The sequence below is a fragment of the Dryobates pubescens genome, chromosome Z (assembly GCF_014839835.1).
Source record: "Dryobates pubescens isolate bDryPub1 chromosome Z, bDryPub1.pri, whole genome shotgun sequence".
Lineage (NCBI taxonomy): Eukaryota > Metazoa > Chordata > Aves > Piciformes > Picidae > Dryobates > Dryobates pubescens.
The window spans coordinates 127,820,975-127,844,398 of record NC_071657.1 but is presented as its reverse complement, the minus strand read 5'-3'; the positions used below and the strand labels follow the sequence as shown (position 1 = coordinate 127,844,398).

Below are 23,424 nucleotides of genomic sequence, written 5' to 3'. Positions count from 1 at the left end.
TTGACACCCACCTCTCAGTCTTCTCAACCTTAGGTTTTCATGCTGCTGTGAAACCATTCAGTGAACTGCTGTGAAGGTGCTAGGTAGCAGAAATGGGCATTGTGAAATACTAGAGAAAAGGCTCATTTATTCATAGTTTCTAGATACAGCATTAAATATTTTTGCCATGGGTAGCCTATGTGAAGTGTAAAGTTTATCTGCAAAGAGCAGGTGTTGGCAATTCTAGAGACTGAGTGAGAAAATTCGTTTGCCACAACAGCAAATCTCAGCATAGAACTATAGAGCTACTATGGTGCCTGATTTTTGTGAGCTGCGGTCTTGCTGGCTTGGTTTAATTTCAGGACATGTTTAGCTGTTAAATGTTATTTTATTGTGTAAGTCTTTAATTCTTCTGTTTGGGTGCTTTTGTAGCCCAGAAGACAGACCCACTGGAATGAGTGCTACAGAACTGATTTCTTCAGCACACTTCTGGCTGGTGGTAGCAATGAAGAATCCTTTTTTAGCTGTAGAAATGACTGGTTAGTATTTAGCAGTGTTTAATATAAACTGCTGGCTTACTGTATTGTAGATGCTCAGCGTCCTTCTGCTGCTATGTGTATACTGCCTACAGATAGTTTTAAGATTGGCTGCATTTATGAAGAGCTGTTAAAGGATAAACACAAACAGTTTAAAATGGGTATCATTAAGGGCACACCCCAATTTCTGTCACGCATTCAGCATTGAAATACGTCATGTTCGTACTTTTAACCTTACTGATTTGATGGAACTTAATACAGTTTTTCCTTTTTAGCATCTATTTATACTCCTTGCTGAGTTGAAGCCTGGCAACAGGAAAGAGTTAGTCTATTTACAACAGCATTTAGCAAAAGAGTTAGCAGTAAATATCCTGGTTAGTATCAGAAACAAACTTTTTGTTGTTCCTTGACTGCAAGAAGAATACTTTAAATACATCATGAAGCAGGTGTGCTTTATGAATCGAATACACTTACTGTGTGGAAAACAAAACAAACAAACACCAAACCCAAAACACAACCACACAACTTTTTGGCTGAGAAGATGAGAGAAAAAACATTATTTGGATAATACAACCTAATCAACTGTGTCTGTGGACTGTTTTCAGCGGCCTATAAATGAAAAGGCTGGGGGGAGGGAAAACGCCAAACACAAACCAAACAAAAAAGTCCCAAAAACCCAACCCTTGTTGCCATGCATGCACCAGTGTTAATTTGTCAAGGATGCAAAGTTCATCTTTCAGCTTCCCAGAAGACACATTTCACCTCCTGTCTTCTCTTTTGTCTGCCTCATTGAATAGAAGAGAATAGAATAAACCAGGTTGGAAGAGACCTTCAAGATCATCGCATTCTGTTGTATTTAGTATGACTACTCTTTCCCTCTTAAATTACTATGCTTTGTATCTATTGAAAGATCTAATACAGTTACATGTTTTAAAAGTTGTTGGTAGAAGCAAGTATTAAAATGCAAAATTTACATAGTGCAAAGTTAACTTTTTGTATAAAATCTGTATTTCAGTACAGAACTCACAGAAGTTGATACAGTGATCAGACAGAAGAGACAAGAACTGGAATTGTCCTGTTCATCCGTGCTGGCTAGAGTGGAAAGGTATGTTTTGTATTCATAGTGCAAAGGATCTTAATACAAAACCTGAAGTTTGAAATCTGATTAATTGAAGTTGCTCTTTAGGTGGACTACATAAAGTTAAGTAATGTTTGCATGTGACTTGCTGAATTTTTGTGTGCTTGCTGCATGTCATCTTTATGTTGGTTAATTCTTTTGTATCTTAATGCCTTTTTTTGTAATGTGACCAGCGTAGTAACTCCACTGAATTGTGCCTCTTAACATGTCACTTTTTCACAGAAATGCAATTCTAACTACATTTTCTAGTTGAAAGTTGGTGTTCAGTGTGCTTTTAAAATTATTTAAATCATTAGAAATCAGGCTGCGTTTGCCTTAAAATCAGTCTGATTCTGATTCCATCATCCCTGTTCTCCATTTACAGAGATTGGTTCTAACATCTCTGTAACTGTGTATAAACAAATGCAGATAGTAAGAGTCAAGTGGGATTCTATTATATGAAAAAGAGGACATAAAAAAATGTTGTCAGACAAAAAGATTTTTTTTTCATTATAATTTAAAGTTGTAGCTGCAATTTAAGTCATGAATTTTAATTCTTTGCATGTGTACTTCTTTAGAGAAACTTTCATTCCATGAATAACTTCAAAAATTGTAGGCCTGTGACTAAATTATAGGTTTCTCCAAGGTTTGCTGAGCGAGTCTTCATAAGTATATAGTTATTTTGTATGTTAAAAAAAAAAAAAAAGCCTTTGCTCAGTTGTTGTGTAGACTGTTTCTCATTTGTCTCCAGAAAAGGCTCCTCTTCTGCTGAAGTACTAAATCAGCATTCAGAATTTTATGCCCAGTAGTATAGTTTACTAATTTGGAATAGACTGTCAACAGTTTACCTTTGAAGAAAGCCAAATGTCCATTGCTTTAACATAACCTAACTTGTTCAAGCTGTTTTGCTAGATTGTTTTGCTGGTGAGGGGTTTGGAGCACAAGTCCTGTGAGGAGAGGCTGAGGGAGCTGGGGTTACTTAGCCTGGAGAAGAAGAGGCTCAGAGAAGACCATATTATGCTCTCCAACTACCTGAAGGGTGGTTGTAGCCAGATGGGGGCTGGTCTCTTCTCCCAGGCAACCAGCACCAGAACAAGAGGTCATGGTCTCAAGCTGCACCAGGGGAGGTTTAGGCTGGATGTTAGGAAGAAGTTCTTCACAGAAAGAGTGATTGGCCATTGGAATGAGCTGCCCAGGGAGGTGGTGGAGTCACCATCACTGGAGGTGTTTAGGAAGAGACTGGATGGGGCGCTTGGTGCCATGGTTTAGTTGATTAGATAGTGTTGGATGATGGGTTGGACTTGATGATCTCCAAGGTCTTTTCCAACCTGGTTAGTTCTGTTCTACTCTATTCTACTCTACTCTATTCTGCTCTACCTTAGTGTAAGCCTGAAGTTAAGAAGGAAAGATTTGTTTTTCTGTCAGCTTTGCTTTTCTCTCCAACTGTGATGAGCTTGGAAGTGTCAGGGTTGCCTAATGTTTTGGTTTTATGCATTGCTTCTAAAACGTGCTCCAAACAGGTAAAAGGACAAATGTTCATGCTTTTGCTTTTCCAGAGTTCCTTTAATGTCTTACGGAGTTGAAGCTGAGACCTTTCTTTTCACTTCTGCTGCAGTGGCTGGGACAGTTCTTCCAACAAGTATCACGCCTTTGGAAAACTTTGGTAAACTTTTTTTTGGTAAGTTTTACTTATGGCTCACATGGAGTATTGTTAAAATATGATTCTTGGAAACCAATATCTGTGGAGGGGGCAAAAGTGAAAATCTGGTCTGATTCAGTTTGGTTCTGGCTCAAAACCAGCTAGTTTCTTTTTGAAATTGGAATATGAGCCAGCCACCCCAAAACTTGTTAAACTTAATTCACCTCTGCATTCCCCAGTGCAAAATAAATAGGTTGCTTCCTTAGACCTCTGATGTTCAGCAGTGAAATTTAACTGATCCATAACCATTTCTGCTTCTGATAGTAATGAGTATACAGGCTAGCTCATATCTCTTGACTTCTCTTTACCTTTCTACTGACAGTATGCAACAGAAGCATTAAAAAACAAAACCCAAAACAAAATAAAACAAACCAAAAAGTACCCGATGGGAACAAAACCTGTTTTTTCTCTACTTAGAAAGATAAAGAATATTTAAATTAGCTCCACACTGATCCAGCATTACACTACGTGGAACATGTGAGTAATCATTGTTGATAATATCAGCACCTCATCTACAAATACTGAGAACATTGTCATCTCCTAGGGCAGAGCATGAAACTAAATCCTTTTGTGCTGCTTTTGGAGGGAGAAGCAGCAGATTTTGACTTTGAGTCTTGATAAAGAAAGAAAAGGAAATTGTTTTTTCTACATATTTTTGTTTTAAACTTTAGACCAGAATTTTCTCATTTGTCTTGATTGGAACTTTGATATTTTTTATATAAGTATTCCACTTCCTGTCTTGCTGAGATGCAAAGTTAATCAAGCTAGCAGGATACAGCAAAAGATTCTTGTTATTTTGTTATGTCTCCAAATGTCCTTGCTACACCTGAGCTACAGTTTAGATCTTTAATGTAATCCATTACACTCTGAACAAAGTTGAATGCAGTGATCCAAGACTAAATTCTAGCATGTTGTCATTAAAACTTTGTTAGCTTCAGTTTGACTTAAAGGCTTCCTACTGTTAAGGAGCATGCAGGAAGTAAGAGAGTGCCTTCAAATTTCTTGGTGAAACTAGGGGATGTTGAATATTAAGATGCCAAGGACATACATTTTGTTAAGTGAGTGTTCCTTCCCCATTCAGCCTTTATACCACAACTGAGCAAAAGACAGGCATGCACAAGAAAAGGCAGGAACAAAAGCAAAGAATAAAAGAAGAAAGGAGCAAGGCCCTTTTTTACAGGAGTTAGAAGAGATGAAGAAAAAGGCAGAAGAATGGGGGAAACAGTGGAACTTTCTGCAAAAGTGGAGAACAGGAGAAAAATAAAGCAGATGCATATCAAAAATAGTCAAACTCAATCTTGTGACTCTTAATAAACTGAGAAAGAGACGGTAACCTAAGCATTTTTCCCCCTTATCTCTTGATCATACCTTAAGTATACAGTTGACAGTTGCCTATGGAGTTGTGTAAGGAGGCATACAGATATGAGTTCAGTGACAGTGTTCTACTACCCCAAACTTCCCTGGAGTTGTGCAAGAAGGCACACAGATATGAGTTCAGTGATAGTCTACTACTAGTCCAAAGTTCCCTGCAGCTGTTTCTTCAGTTTCTTTCACCATTAAACAGTCTTTTTATTAATTTGACCCAAAAGGGCATTACTGACTACAAATAGCATTATGATTTAGAGTGGTTTATGCAGTTCTTTCATGGGATTGAAACCTTTTTATGTTAAAAATAATTAGTTGAGCTGGAATGCCTTTTATTTGGTCCTGGCCCAAACACTGTGAAGCTTATCTGTTAGAGTTTTGCAAATAAGGAATGCTCAAAATCAGTTTGTATTCCACAAGCAGACTTTGAAAGTGCTACGAAGATAACTTGCCTTTTAATTCTGTCAGGATTCCCACATTCCATTTGTATTCTGATTGTTTTTTATTATTGCAGGGTGGTTTCCTCCCTTTTGAAGAAAATCAAAATTCTTAATGGCACGTAACATCTGTCTTAATGGCTGTTGTAACGGGTTTGAAGATGTAGTTAGCCTGAGACAGTTACATGTGGCTGAGTAACTGCTGGCAAAGCACCATAGAATCAATAAGGTTGGAAAAGACCTCGGAGATCATCAGTCCAACCTGTCACCCAACACCTCATGACTACTAAACCATGGCTTCAAGTGCCACATCCAATCCCTTTTTGAACACCTCCAGGGACGGTGACTCCACCACCTCCCTGGGCAGCACATTTCCATGGCCAACAACTCTTTCTGTGAAGAACTTTCTCCTCACCTCAATCCTAAACTTCCCCTGGCACAGTTTGAGACTGTCCTCTTGTCCTGGTGCTGGTTGCCTGGGAGAAGAGACCAATCCCCACCTGGCTACAACCTCCTTCCAGGTAGTTGTAAACGGCAGTAAGGTCTCCCCTGAGTCTCCAGGCAGACTGTGGCAGTCACCTAAAACTCCTTTGGAAGTTCTTTCCCACACACATTATTTTCTTTTAAATACACAGATCCTTCTGTGCAATTGATACTGTTGGTTTTCATTACCTTAGCTGGTAACTTGTTCAGTGAACATCCAGCTGCTTGTGGAGTTAGGTGTTGGATTATTACACTGGGTAGACAGTGATACAATTTGCATTCTGCTAACAAAGTAGCAAGTGGTAGAAAGAGGCTTTTGTGCTGTTACTTGTCTAACACCTATCTTGTTTTTAGATAATCTGTTTAAGAATACATTAAACAAATAGTTTAGTGCAGCAAAAGCACTGGAAATAATGTTACACAGAGGTAGAATCAAGAGTCTGTGTGATGTGATAAATTCATTGCAAAGTCCATAGCAATTCATCTTTTTTAGCAAGCTTCCATTCATTTGTGTATGAAATTGAAGCTGTAAAAAGAATTCATTTCAGCACCAAATTCTTGATGCTTTTTGAAGCCTACACGAAGTGTGAAACTAATGGATGTCTCAAGAAATTAATTTGGTTCTGAAAATGAGCATTACATTCAAGTATATTCATTTAATTATTATTAATCTGTAATTTCTGAGCTGTCCCTCATAAGCTTTCATAGGTATCAAGAGTCTCTTTTCCTTCACAGTGAATCTAACCCTTAGCTTACCTATGAAGACTTCTGTAAAATTGTGGACAGCATGAAATAAGTTAATAGTGTCAACCCAAGGATTCCTGTGCTGCTGTGTGCAGCTTTAATCTTTCTTCTTACAGCTTTAGTTTTTTGATCCCCCTAGGCTGCCCTAAAACTTGCACTCTATTCAGCTTGTTAGTTTAAGTCCAGTTTGCCGTGGGGTTTGTCTTATAAATAGTGAATTAGTTTGCATTGTCTGAAATTTTAGAGAGGAATGCTGTCACTGCTGCTTCTGATCAACTGCTTCCTGTGTTATCATCCATTGATAACCATTTAAAAATGTCACTTTCTGGAGTGCTGAGGCTTCACTGCCAATAGGGCTGCGTTACACAACAACAGGAACTGCTATATGCGGAGGGTGTTGTGTGGCTAACTCTTACCATAACAGCTTCAATGCTGGCTATCTTTGAACAGCAATATCAACAGCATTTTCATTGTAAATGCTGTTACTGTCCATGTAACCGTGCCAGCACTGCTTCTAAAATGTGTATTTAGATGTCTAATGTGTCACTTTGTTAGCTTGATTCTGTTCTTTAAAAACAAACAAACAAAACCCACAAAAAACCCCCAAGGGACTGCATTAAAATTTAAAACCAAAAAAGGTGGGGGTGGGAGGGGAACCCAAACACCACAAAACTGTGGCAGCATTTTCTACTAAATCTTAAATTGCATTATTTAAAGAGATCTGTTAAACTGAGAAAGGTAAGTTTGTTATTAACCACGTCTGGATAAATGGTTACTATCAAACTTTAATGTGTTCTGCTTTCATCAGAATCTTTAGGCAAAGGACACGCTGTTGCATGTACCCAAGAAGGAGAAGAGAAAAAGCAAGCTTCTGGTTCGTCTGGTACCAGAGGAACTAGAAGGAAATCAGTTAATACTACTCCTACAAGGAGGTCTGCACGAAACAGCAAAAATGAGACTCTGAGTCAATCTCGGAGCTCCCCTCGCTCAAGCAGTTCTGCGTGCGGTGCCCCTGATGGCAGTAACTCATCCCTGAATAAATCTCCGTCAGAGTCAGAGAAGCCTCCTCCGAGACGGAAGTCTAAGAGGGCAGTCAGACAGAAAGCACCTGTCGTTAAAAAGAAGCTGAGAAGATCTGCACGTTCTGAGAAGTCATCCAGCGACTCCGTGGAAGATGATGACGTGGCTGAGTCTGAAGCAGTTGTAGCTGTAGGTCAAGAGCAGCAGTCAGACGATGACAGCAGTGGTGCAAGCCTTCTGCAGAAACATAATGCAGAAACTGAATCTGCTAATGGGTTGGAAAGCTGTGGTGAGCACGCAGAAACGGAGGAAACTGCAGCGGAATGCGACGAAGGTGAAGATAATTCAGACAACGTGGATGTAAGCTTTTCTGTCCAAGAATCTCCTGCACTAACTTCAGGGGGTGAAAGTCAGGAATTTGTTGTAAAAGGAGTTAGTGAAAAAACTGTTAGTCCTACGAATGAGGACGTCTGTGAAAATGCTCTTGAACAAACAGAAACAGTGGCTAGTCCCAGAGATGAAGTATGTGATGATGCAATTTCTGAAACAGTAGATCAGGCACTGTGTAGTCCTCAGACTGAGTCGATAGAGAATGTAGAAACTCCAACAAAAATAGATCAACCTGTAGCTAGTCCAGAAAATGAACTCTTGGAATATCCAGAACCTTTGGGAAAAGACCAGCCACTAGAGAGCCCCAGAAGTGAATCACCCAAGCACCCAGAAACCATAGAAGCAGATTATTCTGAGGCTGAAGAAAAAACAGTAGTAGACTGTACAAATACAGATACTCAAAACACAGAAACTATTCAGGATGAAGAGCCAGCTACGTTAATCTGCAGTACACCTATGGACAGTACATCAGAAGAGTCCTTAAAGGAACATGCCATGCCAGAAAGTGAAGAGGGTGGAACTCCAGAGTCACCTCAGGTAAATGCTGAACATAAACATTTTGGTGAAGATGACAATGAAATGGTACCAATGGATTGTGACTCATTTTGCAGTGACCAGAATGAACCTCAGATTGAGCAGTTACCACCAGCTGGAAGTACAGAGGAAGAAGTGAGCTCTTTACAAAGAGACGTGGGAGACTGTGCATCAGTTTCAGGACTCTCTGATGAAAAAGAAGAAACCGTAACTCAAGATGAAACTGAAATTCAAGACAGAGAGTGCCAGTCAGAACTCAAAAAAGATAAAAAGATTCGAACTAGGAAGTCTAGATTTCACTCTCCATCAACAACCTGGTCTCCCTCTAGGAAAGAGGGCAGGAAATCTCAGTCACCGTCCCCGAAAAGGGAGATGACCGGAGACTCACGATCACCCAAAAAAGAAACGGACAGGGAGGGAAGACGATCCTCATCTTGGTCACCAAAGAGAGAGACAGTCAGGGATGAGAAAAAAACACCATCTCGATCTCCCAGAAGAGAAACTGTCCGGGAAAGCAGGAGATCATCTTCCCGGTCAAGGACTAAGGATTCATCTCCAAGGCAAAAGTCTAGGTCTCGAAGCAGCGATCGGGACAGTCAAAGAAGAGATCGTGACAGGGAAAGAAGAAGTAGGAGGTGGTCCAGGTCGCGGTCACGATCTAGGTCAAGATCACGATCTAGGACAAGAAACAGAGGTTCTTCCTTCTCTAGAAATGAGAGGGACAGTCATTCACCTCGATGGAAAGAGAGATGGACAAATGACAACTGGAGGTGTCCCAGAGGAAATGATAGATGCAGAAGAAGTGATCAGGAAAAACAGAATGAAAGTCTTAAAAAAGAGAAGGACAATACAGAGAAGAGCAATGATGATCAGAATTCTTCAGAGAAGCGGAGGAATGATTGCCCAGACTGGGTAATGGAAAGGATAAACTCTGTTCCAGAAGTCAGGAACAGAGAGAGAGATAAACCACACTGGGAAGACAGCAGGCACGATAATTCAGGACAGTCCTGGAATAAAAACTTTGGTTCTGGTTGGATTCCGAATCGAGGGAGAGGTCATCGTGGCCGAGGTGGGCGTGGAAGAGGTGGTTTCATGTATGGAGACCGGAATGAAAATCACTGGCAAAACAGAAAGCCTCTCTCAGGGAACGCAAATGGTTCTGGGAATGAAACATCAAGGTTCCCAGAACATCAGCCATACAAGCGTAAGAATGAACAAGATTACTCTTTCGACACGCCTGCTGACAGATCTGGGTGGACGTCTGCATCCAGCTGGGCTGTAAGAAAGACTTTACCTGCTGATGTGCAGAATTACTATTCCAGAAGGGGACGCAATTCATCCAGCCCACAGTCTGGATGGGGAATGAGGCAAGAAGAGGAGACATCTGAACAAGGTATTCATAGCTGTAAAAGATAATAGCAGAGTCTCAGCTTCGGCACCCTAGTAAACTCCTCCTCACCTTGACCTATCAAGTTAATTAGTTCTTCAGAATAATTCAGGGTGAATCTAGAGTCTGTCTTTGCAGTATGGAGGTTTGCAGGTGTGGGGTTTGGGGATTTCTTGTGTTTTGATTACTTTCTGGGTTTGCCTAAAGTTAGATGTAATTTAAGGACTATGCATTTGAAGAGTGCTACTTTCAGTAAAGCAGTTTGGTTGAAGAAAAAACAAGTTTTCTTCCTGCTTATTTTCAGCATCTGCACACCTTTTAAAAAGGGGAGGTTTTTTTCAGGGAGGCTTACATTTCACAGAATCAGAGTGCCAGAGGTTGGAAGGCACCTCCAGAGATCTTCGAGTCCAACCCCCCTGCCAAAAGCAGGATCACCTAGGGGAGGCCACACAGGAATGCATCCAGGCAGGTTTTGAAAGTGTCCAGAGAAGGAGACTCCACAACCTCCCTGGGCAGCCTGTTCCAGTGCTCAGTCACCCTCACATTAAAGAAGTTTCTCCTCCTGTAGAGGTGAAACCTTCTATGTTCAAGTTTGCATCCCTTGTTCCTTGTCTTTTTACTGTGCACCACCAAAAAGAGCTTGGCCTCATCCACTTGACACCCACCCCTCAGATATTTACGGACATTGTTCAGATCCCCTCTCAGTCTTCTCAAGAGTAAACAGCCCCAGGTCTCTCAGTCTCTCCTCATAGGGGAGATGCTAAAGTCTGCTAATCATCCTCGTGGCTCTGGCAGATCCCTGTCTCTCTTAAACTGGGGAGCCCAAAACTGGACACAATACTCCAGGTGTGGTCTCATCAGGGCAGAGTAAGAGGGGGAGGGAGAGAAGAACCTCCCTAGGCCTATGCAGACCCCCCCAGTAGATTCTGTTTTAAATTAAAAAGGTAACTGCCTGGACAGAAATCAACTTTTCAAAGAAAGTGAATTAACTGAATAGCTGAGAAGTCATCTGGACGTGATTAATGCTCTGAAGTCAAAGACAGACATGGATTGTATTTAAAAACTGTGAAATCCACTTCTGAAAGCAACCACACTTTGACTTCCCTGTTGTCTCACTGCTTTGTCTGTCATTTTTATCCATTTTCATCTTACATGCCAGAAGGTTTTTCCCCACTTTTCAGAAACAACCGGATCGGTGGCTTCTTAGTTGTGAGGCAACTTTGTCAACCTTCAGTCTGCTGCAGGCAAAATTTATCAGACCTTTAACTGAAAGTGTTGTGTGATTTGAAGTCTTTATTTCATGTAGTTCAGGAACAGTCATACTGTTATATTCACTTTTGGAACCTGGACTGGGCTGGGAATAGTACACTGATCACTCCAAACTGGATAAAAGAGGCTAGGTTGACATCACAGCATGGTCCTGGGCACCCTGCTTTTGTTGACCCTGCTTGAGGAGGGAGGGTTGTGCTAGATGGTCTCAACAGGTCCCTTCCAACCACAGTGATTCTGTTATCCAGTGATCTTTAAAATAGGGGATTTGGGATAAAGCATAAAGGTCGAACTCCTAATCCCCATGGATTAGGCAGCAGAGTGCCAAGAAAGTGGTTCTAAGGGAAGGACATCTGAATTATAACCCATATTTACTCTGAGCTGATTTCTTGACTTCTGGAATGTTTGCTGCTTGTATCTAGGCAGTAACATTTTAGGCTTCTCTTGAAGACAGAGTGAGAGAGTAATTTACTTTACTTTTTTTAAAGAAGCACCACCCCAAGAGATTTATTTTTACTTCCAGGCTTTACACGCTGTACCATCACAAGGTTTTTGGAACAGCTCCTTGAATATCTTTGAAATTGGTCAAGGGTGTTTTATTATTCAGCAAAAGAAAAGCGTCAGAGTGTTGCTGTAGTTACCAGGAATGGCAGCAGGGAGTGCGCGTGGATGAGGCCAAGGGGAGAAGCGCGTTCCATGTGTGGTGATGTACGGCAGAAGCTGGATCAGCTGTGCTGTCATCTTTGCTCCTTGAGGGAGAATTACTGTGCCATTGTGACAAAATAATTCATTAGCTGTGCTGTGCCAACAAGTAGAGAAAATAGAAATTCAAAGTGCAGGCTTCCAAGGTAGCCTTCTTAAACTCAGAACTTCTGAACTTCTTAAACTCACAAACTCTCATTTGGCCCCGTGATGTGTCTGGTGAGGAGTATAACAGCATACTGAAGCAGCAGATGATAGAAAGGTTTCTTTGGTTCTCCATACTTCATGAAGGTCTTAGACACCTGGATCTGGTTTTGCTTTATAGAGTATGGATTTGCTACTTCATGTACTGTTGGTTGTTTGTTTTTTTGATAGATCCAAACCTCAAAGACCAAGGCAACCAGCAAGGTGATGGGTCTCAGTTACCAATAAATATGATGCAGCAGCAAATGAATGTAATGCCACAAGTGAATGCACAGCACCAACCTATGAACATCTTTCCGTATCCAGTGGGTGTCCCTCCTCCCATGATGAATATGCAACGAAGTCCATTCAACATCCACCCTCCTATGCCCATGCATCTCCCTACCGGAGTGCCTCTCATACAGGTAGCTGCTCCCACAAATTTGTCTCAGGGATTACCTCCGCCTCCACCTCCACCCCCACCATCTCAACAAGTCAGCTTCATTGCTTCACAGCAAGATGGAAAACAATTGCAGGTATGCTTTGTCAGAAGCCATGGCAAGAGCAGATTCTTACATCAAATACCACAGTCTTCATAAATGTATACTTGCAGTTACTTTCTCTCTTGCCTGTCTTCTTCCACCCCGCACCAAATTTAAGGTGAATGTGTCTGTGAGGATAAGGGGGGGTTGGGCTGTTGTTTTTAAGTAACACGCAACACCACCGCTGGGGTTTTGTGGAAAAGAGGAGTTGCAGCCGGTAATGAAACACTGACAAATTTCATCAGTGTCTTCCATTACCTTTTTCCTTTTAGAAGTGACTAGTTTCCAAGATTTAAGTTTTCCCTTCCAAAAGTTGCTGCTTTTAAGCTTTGGAAAATGCTTGAATTCCCTTGCAGCAGCCTGTAGGAAGTGACCTAAATGTCTTTGTTGCAGTCACCATCTCATGGGGAGCATCAGTGGAGGAGAACTATCTCAAGTACTGCATGGCACCCATGTGTTCCACACTTCCATTCTTCAGCTGTCATTATCACTATCTCAGCAGCTTCCCCCCACACATGCATTTTCTATTCTGTTTAATTTTTGGAGCCTTTTTGTTAATAATTTCCAAACTTTCTTTGGTATGTTTTACTTCCCTCTCCTTGCCTGAATCTCCTTTTTCTGTATGCCCTGTTTGAGACCTAACTCTTGCTTCAATTCTCCAGTTCCAAAAAGGCTGTGGTGCTTGTGGCAGGTCAGACCGTCTTGTGCCTTGCAAGATACCTTAAAACAACCTTTGTCTGTGTGAACTCCTCCTGCAGCCAGCTGTTTATACTAAGAGCATTTATATCAGGGAAGGGAATATGAACAACTTCCAGGAGGATGCTTGGTCCTGTGAGCAGATGTAACACTGCATGTGTGATGTGTAAAGGGCTCTTCAGGGGCTGACTGAGGTTTGTGCTTCTCCTCTGCTGCTGGCTGCCTCCTATAACCTAAAATGCTTTTCCTGGCAGTCCAGGTTTTAAAAATGATGTTCTAGAACAGTGATTTCTAACTCTCTGTTTTTATGCATTATCTCTATGAAGTGATAAGTAGCCTACATTCTTTCCAGCTGCTTTTACCACGTTTGTTAACTTAGAGCAAAAGAAGTTAAGTACTGGGGGGAAATACTGAGTGGGGTTACAGCCCCTTGCCCTTCAGTGCAAGGTAAATCAGTAAGGTACTGTTGGAAGTAAAACACTGATAGATTGCTCATTGGTTTGATTAATGGCTGATACCTGTAATTAAAACTTCCAGAATTGGAGATAAGGTAGGTTTAACCTCTAAAGAACACAGGCTGTGAGCCTTGGTGTAATACAGTATCTAGTGCAGTAATGAATCTGTTTCTACAAAGACTGCATGCTGCTCCAAAATGACAGCTACTTGTTAGTAAAACCCCTGCTACAATCGATGCTCCTACCTGCTTTTGTGGAATAGTGCCTGTGAACCTGAATGCTCTTGGCAGCTGCTGCTGCTTTTTCCTTTGAGCTTCTGTTGGACAAGTCCTTGGTGGCAGCACCATAGAAACTACTGAACACTGCAGGACTCCATCTGTCCTTCCTGTTGAGAGGAAGATGAAGAGCATGCGCTGGCAAGTGTTAGCATGCTGCTTATAACAGCTCAGTATCTCTGTCCTTTCCAAGGAGCTCAAATTCCTGTTTCATTATCTTCCACCTGGATAAATGCAGATGTGGAAAAAAAAGTCAAGTTGATGACCTGCAAAAAAGTAGCATTGAGGGTAGCCTGACAGAAATATGTTGGGTGAATGCATTCTTGGCTTTTGCCAGAACAGACCTCAATCAGGTCAGAGAGCTACCTGATTCTGAGTTCCACGGTATCAGCAATGCTGGTGCTCCTTCGGTGCTGTTTGGAAATGGACAGAAAATGGCTTTTCCTGAAGAACAAACAGCTCCTGGCTTCAACCAACATTTCACCTCTAGCCTTCAGTAGATTTGCAAGTTCAAGCTGATAACCAAGTGAAAGCAATTGTTTCCAGAGCAGCATCATTAGGTGCAGGGATGCAGGTGGGGTTTAAGGTGACATCTCATGTATGTTTAAAAAGATGATTTTAAAAGAAAACAAAAAAGTTCATCTGTTACACTAAATAAGGCTCCAGAGACAAGCAGAGAAGTTCTGCAGCCATAAGCTTCTGTTCTAGTTTTGAGACACAAGATGCCCAGGGCAGAAGGACAGAAAAGATGTTTTACCCCTTCCCAAGGAGTCAATAAAAATGCTCCACACTGGATAGGAAGTATAAATGGAAATTCTATTTACAAATACATACAAAAGGTGGTATCCAGGTGAAAGGAATACATTCACAAGTTAGGCTCAGTTCTTCACCTGGGCCTACCAGGCCAAAACCTTCCAGAGCTTTCCAGAAACCTCCACCCCACTCAGCCTCAGCAGGCCCAAGAGTAGTCAAACTGCCCCCAGCTAAACCCAGGCTTACCACAGGCTTCAATAGGCCCAGTGGCGTAGCTGGAAATTCACTGCCAGCCAAGGCCAGGAGAAAGCCTCTCCCCCACAGACCATAAAGATAACAGCACACACATCCTGACACAGAGAGAAGAGAAAATTGGCTGTACATTCCCTTAAGTAGAGGTCCAGGGAAATGGAATAGAATAACAGATTACAATATCCTGGGACAAGCTGCTCATCCCCCTGGGACTCTCTAGCCTCTGGAGGACGTTTCTTTATGGTTATACCAATTAACTCTTGATTTCCCTTAACCTACACTACCTTCCTTCCCCTTGTGCTAACCTCTTCCGTGCCTGTTTGCAGGAGTTTGCTTCGTCACTAGGATATGAGATAGAATCTAGCACCCACTGTGGTGATGTGGAGGGTGCCGTACTTTCCAAGCTTTGTTTTCCCCTTGAGTAGATGTGACACAACATGTGTACCTCCCATAGCGACGGGCAGTGTGGAAGTGGCTAATGAACACAAGCATGTAGTGTCTGTGTGCTCTCTCTAGCTGCTGGGACTTCATTGTCATACTGAATGTAATCATTACTGATAACTTTTTGAAACAGGGTGTTCCAAGTGCTGCTCCTGTAAGTAATAATGTGAGTGCTCCAGCCTTGCCTGCTCCAACAGCAGTCCTGGGAAACGTGGGAACAGTTCAGGGACCAAGTTCGGGTAATACAACGTCGTCAAGTCACGTCAAGAGCTCTAATGCAGCTGTAAAACTGGGAGAAAACAAAGCAAGTGTAACAGTGGAAGCTAGTGCAGATAGCTCAAAGAAGGACCAGGCAAGTTCAGAGTACATTTATATATACTCTTTTTTTATACATTTATATGTAAAATGTATATTGCACATGAATTTTGACATACTAAAAAGGTAGTCGGCTATGACAATACCCCTTATACTTGATGGCATCATAGAATGGCCTGGGTTGGAATGTACCTCCAAAAGTCATCTAGTCCCACCCCCTCTGCAGTCAGCAGGGACATCTTCAACTACATCAGGTTGCCCAGAGCCCTGTAGAGCCACACTTTGAATATCTCCAGGGATGGGACCCCGAACACATCCCTGGGCAACCCGTTCCAGTGTTCCACCACCCTCATAGTAAAGAGCCTGTTTGTAACATCCAATCTAAATCTGCTCTTCTTCAGTCTGAAGCCATTGTCCTATCCCTGCAGGCCTTTGTAAACACTCTCTCCATCTTTCCTGTATGTGATCATCTCACATATGTGATACTGTTGTGGCAGCTGTTAGACATAAGCTAGCAAGCTGACTCTTTTGAGTGTAGCCTTCTTTAAAGCTATGACGAGAATTCATGGAATTGCTGTGGGCTACCATTCTGCTGTTTGTAAAACAGGCAGCTCTCGGGAGAGCTGAAACGGGAGTGAGGAGAGTGTGAGAGGTTTTCTGGTCTTCTGCAGTAACTTTTTGCTGTAAAGATTGAATTTGTGATAAAAGGCTACCGATGCAGGCAGTGAGAAATAACACGTTTGGGGTTTTTTTTCATCAGAAACTGTTAATTCAGGAGAAAGCAGCCCAGGAAGTCAAACTGGCCATTAAACCTTTCTACCAAAACAAAGACATCACCAAGGAGGAATACAAAGAAATCGTGCGGAAGGCTGTAGATAAAGTAAGTTGATCCTACTAATCCAAAGTGCATGCACAGCAACAGAGGTGGGGGCTGGACTTAATCTTGTGGGAACAAGAGGTAGTTGCTGGGATGGGGGAAGAGGAAAACCAGAAATTCACCGAATACCAGGTTGGAAGGGACCTCAAAGATCATCTAGTCCAACTTTTCAGGGTAAGAATATAGTTGAAATGATGTGGCCCAGCTTGGAAACTGCCTAATGTAGGGGAATCCATTATCTCCCTTGGGAGTTTATTCCAATGTTTAAGAGTTCAAATGGTGAAAAGTTTTCCCTGGCATCCAGTCCAAATCTCTCCAATAGCAACTTGTCCTCATTACCCTTTGTCTTTACCATGGGACTCTAAAAAAGCAGTCTCCCTCCTCATGATAGCCACCCTTTACGTAATTGTATGTGGTTGTGAGGTCTCCCCTAAGCCTTTTCTTCTCAAGACTGAGACAACCCAGTTACCTCAGCCTTCTTGATATGATAGGTCTTTTGGTCCTCTAATCATTCTTGTGGCCCTTCTCTGGGCCCTTTCACCCTGTCCTCATCCTTCTTGCATAGCGGGGACCAAAACTCTGCACAGTGACTCAAGGCGTGGCCTGACCAGCCCTGAGTGAAAACACCATACTTTTGTCTTTCACCACAAGAGCCGTCCTAGCTCCTTAGAACTCATTTATTGTGTGAAAGAATTGAATGGGAATTCAGAAATATTTGGGAAGCAAGTGGGGAAGCATTAAGAGTTTCATAAAGTTGTTCTGCTTGCCATAGAGAAATGTGGAGTGTTGGGAAGTAGTGTGGAAGAGTGGCACATCAGCAGAGATGTGCCTTGGCTGTGAGCAGACAAACTCTTTTACCCCTCTCCCCGAAGGAGTAAAAGAAAACTATTCCACACAGGACTGGAAAGAATTGGAAATTTAAATGGAAGTACTGTTCACAACTATATACAACAGTACAAAACACACAGACTCTCATTCAGCCTTGGCCCCGTTCTCTACAGTCTGGGCTTTACCAAACCTCACTAAGCCAACGTCATCCAAAACCTTGCCCCCACTGGGCCAAAGCCCCAGGCCTCAGTGCCTGCTCCCCTTATCTCCCTACCCACACCCCAGTGACGCAGACAAGTTTAACCAGGCTGCTCAAGGCCAAAAGCCTCCCCCAAAATTCCAAACAAGAAATAGCAGGAGAGAGGGCAGAACAGCCTGTGCTGTCCATTTATAAAGGGGAGATGCAGGCACGATGGGATGAAATGACAAAAGATTACACTTTTTGGTGTCACCTCTCTGGTACTTGGAGGACTTTCAGCTCCATGGTTAAGATATCCCAGTTCTTAAACCCACATGTTTCAAACGTTTTTTGTTCTGTCTTTAAAACCTTTGTAGGTTTGTCACAGCAAGAGTGGAGAGGTGAATTCTGCCAAGGTGGCCAATCTAGTGAAAGCGTACGTAGACAAGTACAAACACTCGCGGAAGAAAAACCCCGAGGAGGCGGTCTCCGGCGAAAGGAAATGAAAGAGCCACCTTCTCAGTTTGTCATTTCTACTCTCTCTGCAAAGTGCAATTTCGAGATGAACCCTTAACTGAACACTGATTGGGAGCTGGTTTTGATAAAATTTATTTTTCAATGTAGTATATACAATGTTTTGTTCTCAAGAAATTCTAGAGCTGCAGGGCGACTTCTTTATTCCTTTTCTAAAGAGCCAACAAACCTGTCCGAAACAATCAAGATGTAAAGAAGAATCATTAGGGATGTACGATTGTGTGGATACTTAGATGTACAGCATTTTGACTTCAGTAACACAGTACATGAAATTAGAATCTTCTGAGGACATTGGGTTTGCTGCAGGTATGTACAGTACTTGGTCAGATTAAGTAAAATTTTTCTTTTGATTTTCCTTCCCCCCCCCTTCCCCCTGCCCCTTCCTAATTACAGCAAAGAGGATGTATTGCCTTGACAAATATTTCTAGCATTAACTGGACAGGCTGAATGCACAGGGGGTGACAGAATGTGTATATACAAAGGCAAAAAAAAAGCAAAGCACATGGAGTTGTCTGGACAGAACTGTTTAGTTTTTAAAAAGAGAATTGATGAACAGTAAAATGCAGTGCCCAGGATCATGGGCCTGCATGTCTGTTGTAACACCAAATAAAAACTATGCTGCTTGGTTTTGTTTGTGACGTTGTTGAATTTGTTTCAAGATAGAGGGATGAGCCTGAATGATTTTTATGTGCTGAAAGGACTCCGTTGCCACACACCGACAACCTCAGTTCCTGTCTAACCCTGCCCTTAGCTAGTAGGGAATTACTGTCCTAGAGCTGGTTGTTCAGAAGCACAAACCAAGTCAAGAAAGCTGGAGTTTGTTACTAGGCTTCCTGTTGATCAGAGATCACCAGTTGTGCCAATCCTTGCTTTGTTAACTAGGGACTGTAGCATGGATCACCAGACTGCTCTCATTGAATGGGTGCAGTCTGAAGTCATGTACAGCAGCTTTCCTACTTCCCTGAGCACTTTGGCATAGAGAAGTTGGTAGAGATACTGCAAGCATTTAAAAGCAGTGAATGTGCTAAGGGAAATGCCTACACTTGAAGTAAAACCAGTTTTACTGAGGTGGCAGCAGGGAGGGTTGCTGAGAGACTGAGATCACTATGTGCTCCTTATGGAAGGAACAGCTTGATGTCCTCCTGGGAGTGTTGGGAGAAGGAGCCTTGCTCTGAGATAGAAATTTTTATTCCCTTACTCTCAGACAGCACTATTAATATTCAGCATTTCCCTCCAGTCCTGCCATATGGTAGCAACCTTTGGTGTTGGCTCCTGCTCCAGCCCAAGGTCTCCTGGCCCAAAAGTATTAACATGAACCATTTGGACAGAAAATACCAATGTGACTTTTCTGCTCAATTACCTCTTCATAGCCAGTAGCTCCCACATTAACTTTCCTTAGCAAAAGCCACAGTCATACCCTGTAAGAAGGAAGTCCCATCCCTGGAAGTTTTTAAGGCCAGGCTGGATGTGGCTCTGGACAACCTGATCTAGTGGATAGTGTCCCTGGCCATGGCAGGGTGGTTGGAACTAGATGATCCTTGAGGTCCCTTCCAACCCTGACAATACTGTGATTCTGTAACTTACAGAAGCCTGAGGATGAAATGAGGGAGACAGCCAGCTGTACCCATGTGGTTATGCAGAGAGCTCTCTGTGTGCACAGGAGGTGATGCTTGTCCCAGCAGTCAGTCAGTTTTAACCATAACTTTCCGCAGAGTTAATGAAGCATTTGACTGTCTGTATTTATGTTCGTGTGCCTATACACTCTGTAAATTAGCAGCACAATGCATTTTCTACAGTCAAGCCAGGTTTTAGATGTTGTTCAGAATACTCAGTGTGACTCTGGTAGCAATTTGTATGAACTCTTGAACTGTGTGAAACTAAAACCGATTAGCGCCTTTTGGGGACCGCTGTAGCAAACGGCTGTGTCTCTCCAGGTTTTTATCACGCCCTGTGTCCTTTCTTACTTTTACTACACTTATCCTTCTCTAAACTTTTGGATTTTAATGAGTTTTTATATCTTTATACAGTTGAGCCTTGCTATAAAGCTGCTCTCAGGAGCCAGAGAAGTGTTTTGTGGGGTTTTGTTTGTTTTAGAGAAGAGGTAGCAATTGGGTGAGAAGGAGGAAGGGAGGATTTAAACTGGGAGAGGGGAAGGGGCATTCATTTCTTGTTTTGCAGCTCCTGGCTGGAAGATAAAACTCATTTGCCTGCCACATTGTTGGGGCAGTGACCATAGTGATGCTCCACTGTATTTCAAAAGGTAATGAAGAGTATCAGACAGAGGAGCCTGTGACCAGTAACTCTGGTTTTGACAATGGGATACTATGGAACTTGCCAGAAACTAACACAGTTCGTTACAGTTTCTGTGTTGAATTCAAAACTCATATTGCCTTAGTCCACAGATTATTCCTGCTTTTCCCAAAAAGCAGTGAAGTCTCTGTTGATGCAACTGCTACTTTAACCTCACAGTCACGGTCTTGTTCAAGTAGCATGGAAGCTGTATTCCTATTTGTTGACGCTCCTTGCACTGGAAGTCCCACCGTGGACTAACAGCTAAAGGCAAAGTGCTGGGGACACTGAGCCCTTTTGGTGTCTCTACAGGATCAGTCATTCACTCCTTTCAGATGGCCTCAAGGAACACAGGTACAAAGCTGTATCCCTTCGGTGAACTTATGCAACTCAAAAGGGTTTTCCTTGCACTTCTTCCACTGTCTCACTGTGCATGCTGCTTGAATGTCTCATCCTAAAGATGGATCTTAGGAGCACAGTGGCTGTCCAAAGTGTTTGTAGCATAAAGGCTGGAGTGCTGTCTACTGAAAAAAAAATACTCTAAAAAACTAGTTTTGTATAGTGCTTAACAGTTTTAATAAATTCTTTTCACTAAGATGGCAGTAGTCTGTGTTTGCTCTTCAAAGGTTCTGGATCAAGTGGTTTAATTCAGGAAGCAATGTCCCCTCCCTCCTGACACCCAGTCCTCAGATACTTACCTATTTATTAGATCCCTTCTTGGCCTTCTCCTCGCCAGACTTAACTTTGTTGTTCTTCAAGGTGGCTGTCTGGTGGCTCTGTGAAATGCAGAGGTTTGTAGAAGATTGGAGTTGGATTAGCTGGGTGACACATCCATGGAGAGCAAGGATTGTCTTACCTTGATACTGCTCAGGTGCTGTTTCTGTGTTAAATGAACAGGCCTTAGCAGACAGGCCTGTAGTTTTAGGAAAGAGTGTGCCAGTTTGAGGAGCAAGGGTAGACATTAAGGCCAAGGCTCAAGGGGTGGCTTGGTGTGGATAGTCACTGGGAAGAGGGAGGTCCAGCAGTGTCAGTTACTTGAGGACATTTTTTGAGATGAAGAGCAGGGCCTGCAGTTGTAACCATCTCATGACGCTGGGCTACTGAGATTAAGCCAGGAGGCTTAGCCTTAATCTGTCATGACATTACCTCAAGTAGGTGGAGACAGAGTGAAGATCACTGCAGGGAGGCTAGGGTAAGACATGCTGAAAGACATTACTTCCAATAAAAAAAATGGTCTTGAGGAAAGTAATTTAAACCAAATGACTGCAGATAGTGAAAACCATTGCCTAAGCTCTAAGGCAATCATGTTTCCACTTGCTTCCGTGAGGGCATGGACCTTTCCAAGCATCCTAACAGCAAGTGTCACCGCCTCATCTATTGCTGCAAGGAGCTTGTCAGTACGTTGGCTTGACTTAAGCCACATCTGCTGCTGCTCCCTTGGCCTTCCTCTGCACTTTGCTGCATGCCCCATGCAGGCATTGCAGAGCTTTCTTTGCACACGTGAAGATCTTGATCTGGGTCCTGCAACTATAGACAGGCAACCTTAAGCAGGTCAGGAGTTTCGTGCACTTAAATGACTTGTGTGTCAGGAGAACCATCTGCCTGCTCTCCTCAGAGGGTGATCACTGCATAAAGCAAAACAGCAGGCAGAAGGGCTCTGCATTTTAGCTCTGAGCAGTGTTACCACCACTGGGATAGAAATTTCTGAATGTGAGCACAGGGAGAACATGCAAAGAGGAGAGGGACATAGGGAGAAGCAGCAGGAGCAGAAGCAGCTCCTAGGTGAGGACTTTAGTTTGTGCTGAGTAAGTACCATTGCAAGCCAATTTACACAGCTAAAGCATTTCTAGAGCCTGCCTCTGCAAGCAGTGCCTTGAAATCTGCTCAGTTTTGCTGTAGGGATCACTCTGCTAGAGCCTCCTGCCAACAAAAGGGTTTGGCTTTTCCCCAGAAGCCACATCTCAGGCATCATAACACATCATTGGTGTGTAAAACAAGTAGGTAGATTCTAAAGTTCAGCTTACACTTGAAATCGGAGCGATGAAACTACTGTGACAAAGATTTTTATGAAGTATTGCACTAATCACATTAATCAATAGCTTGTAAAAGAGCAGAAATGAGTAAGGACTATAAAGCAGATCACTGAAAGGGGCTGTAGAGTACTTATTAAATGCAGCAGCCTTCAAAAAAAATATGAAGACCTTCAAAATCTGTGAAGATGCTTTAAAATTCACTAACCTGGAGCTGAAAACAAGAAGGATGCTCCATAAGCTGCTTGCATGAAAGGAGATACAGCTGTGAGAAGGCACAGGCTGGGATACAAAATTTTGCTTGACTAAATTAAGTAATTTACTTAAACTTGGCTCTGACTTTTCTGCTGTTTCTCACAACTTCCTGAGACACACCAACAGTAAGCTTGCAAGCTGCCCTTCATTTCCATAGACTGTGCAGTAAACCCAGGGGGATTACAGCAACACAGGAGCTGCTCATTCCTCACAGTAAACAAACCCGGAGTGGAATCCAACACCGAGGAAAATTACCGCAGGAGCCAAACCCAATGGATTTTGGCAGCAGGTTAACTCATCATTAGTTCTAAAGTGCTGCAGAAATTAAACCTGAAACCACTGATTTTATTTTTTTATGTGAAGCATCAATCAAAAATAGCTGTGGATTCTTGGGTGCTTCGGCACAAAGAGCAGCTGGGATTAAAGAAAGGAACAACTCTTAGAAGCCAGAGTTTACCTACAAACTCTAGAGCCTTTTACAGAAAGTCAGGGCTCTCCAGGACCAGGAAGGTAGCTTAACCATGATGGGTAGGGTCTCCTCTAACACAAGACAGGAACATGGCTGCCTTCTTTTCTCTCCACAAGTTAGAGGGATGCTGGATGTGCAGGTATTTGCAGTGCAGGCATTTATGAGGCGTGCTGCTGGGGAAAGCACAGCCACTGCCCAGAGCCAAGAGGAGAGCACCAGGGACCCCCTGCACCACCTGCAGGTGTGAAGCCTCAGGGACCACATGAGAAAGAAACGTCCTATTAGAAAGCACCTAGGAGAAAAGGCTGTCACACACTCGGCTTGCTCAGTTGTTGCTATTTGCCATTGCATGGTGCCTGGTGGTTAACTGACCATACCACAGAACAACAG

At 42.6% G+C, this 23,424-nt stretch overlaps 1 protein-coding gene across 1 annotated transcript in view; it reads left to right on the top strand.

The window, feature by feature from the left end:
* Positions 1–18,347, top strand: part of SCAF11 (SR-related CTD associated factor 11) — a 34,005-nt gene extending 15,658 nt beyond the window's left edge. The window contains exons 7-14 of the mRNA XM_054178099.1: positions 412–518; positions 1,531–1,620; positions 3,189–3,310; positions 7,169–9,697; positions 12,038–12,381; positions 15,393–15,611; positions 16,335–16,454; positions 17,835–18,347. Coding sequence (XP_054034074.1) covers positions 412–518; positions 1,531–1,620; positions 3,189–3,310; positions 7,169–9,697; positions 12,038–12,381; positions 15,393–15,611; positions 16,335–16,454; positions 17,835–17,963 — 3,660 coding nt within the window. The 3' untranslated portion in view covers positions 17,964–18,347. The remainder of the gene's footprint in view (positions 1–411; positions 519–1,530; positions 1,621–3,188; positions 3,311–7,168; positions 9,698–12,037; positions 12,382–15,392; positions 15,612–16,334; positions 16,455–17,834) is intronic.
* The last annotated feature ends 5,077 nt before the right edge of the window (positions 18,348–23,424 follow it).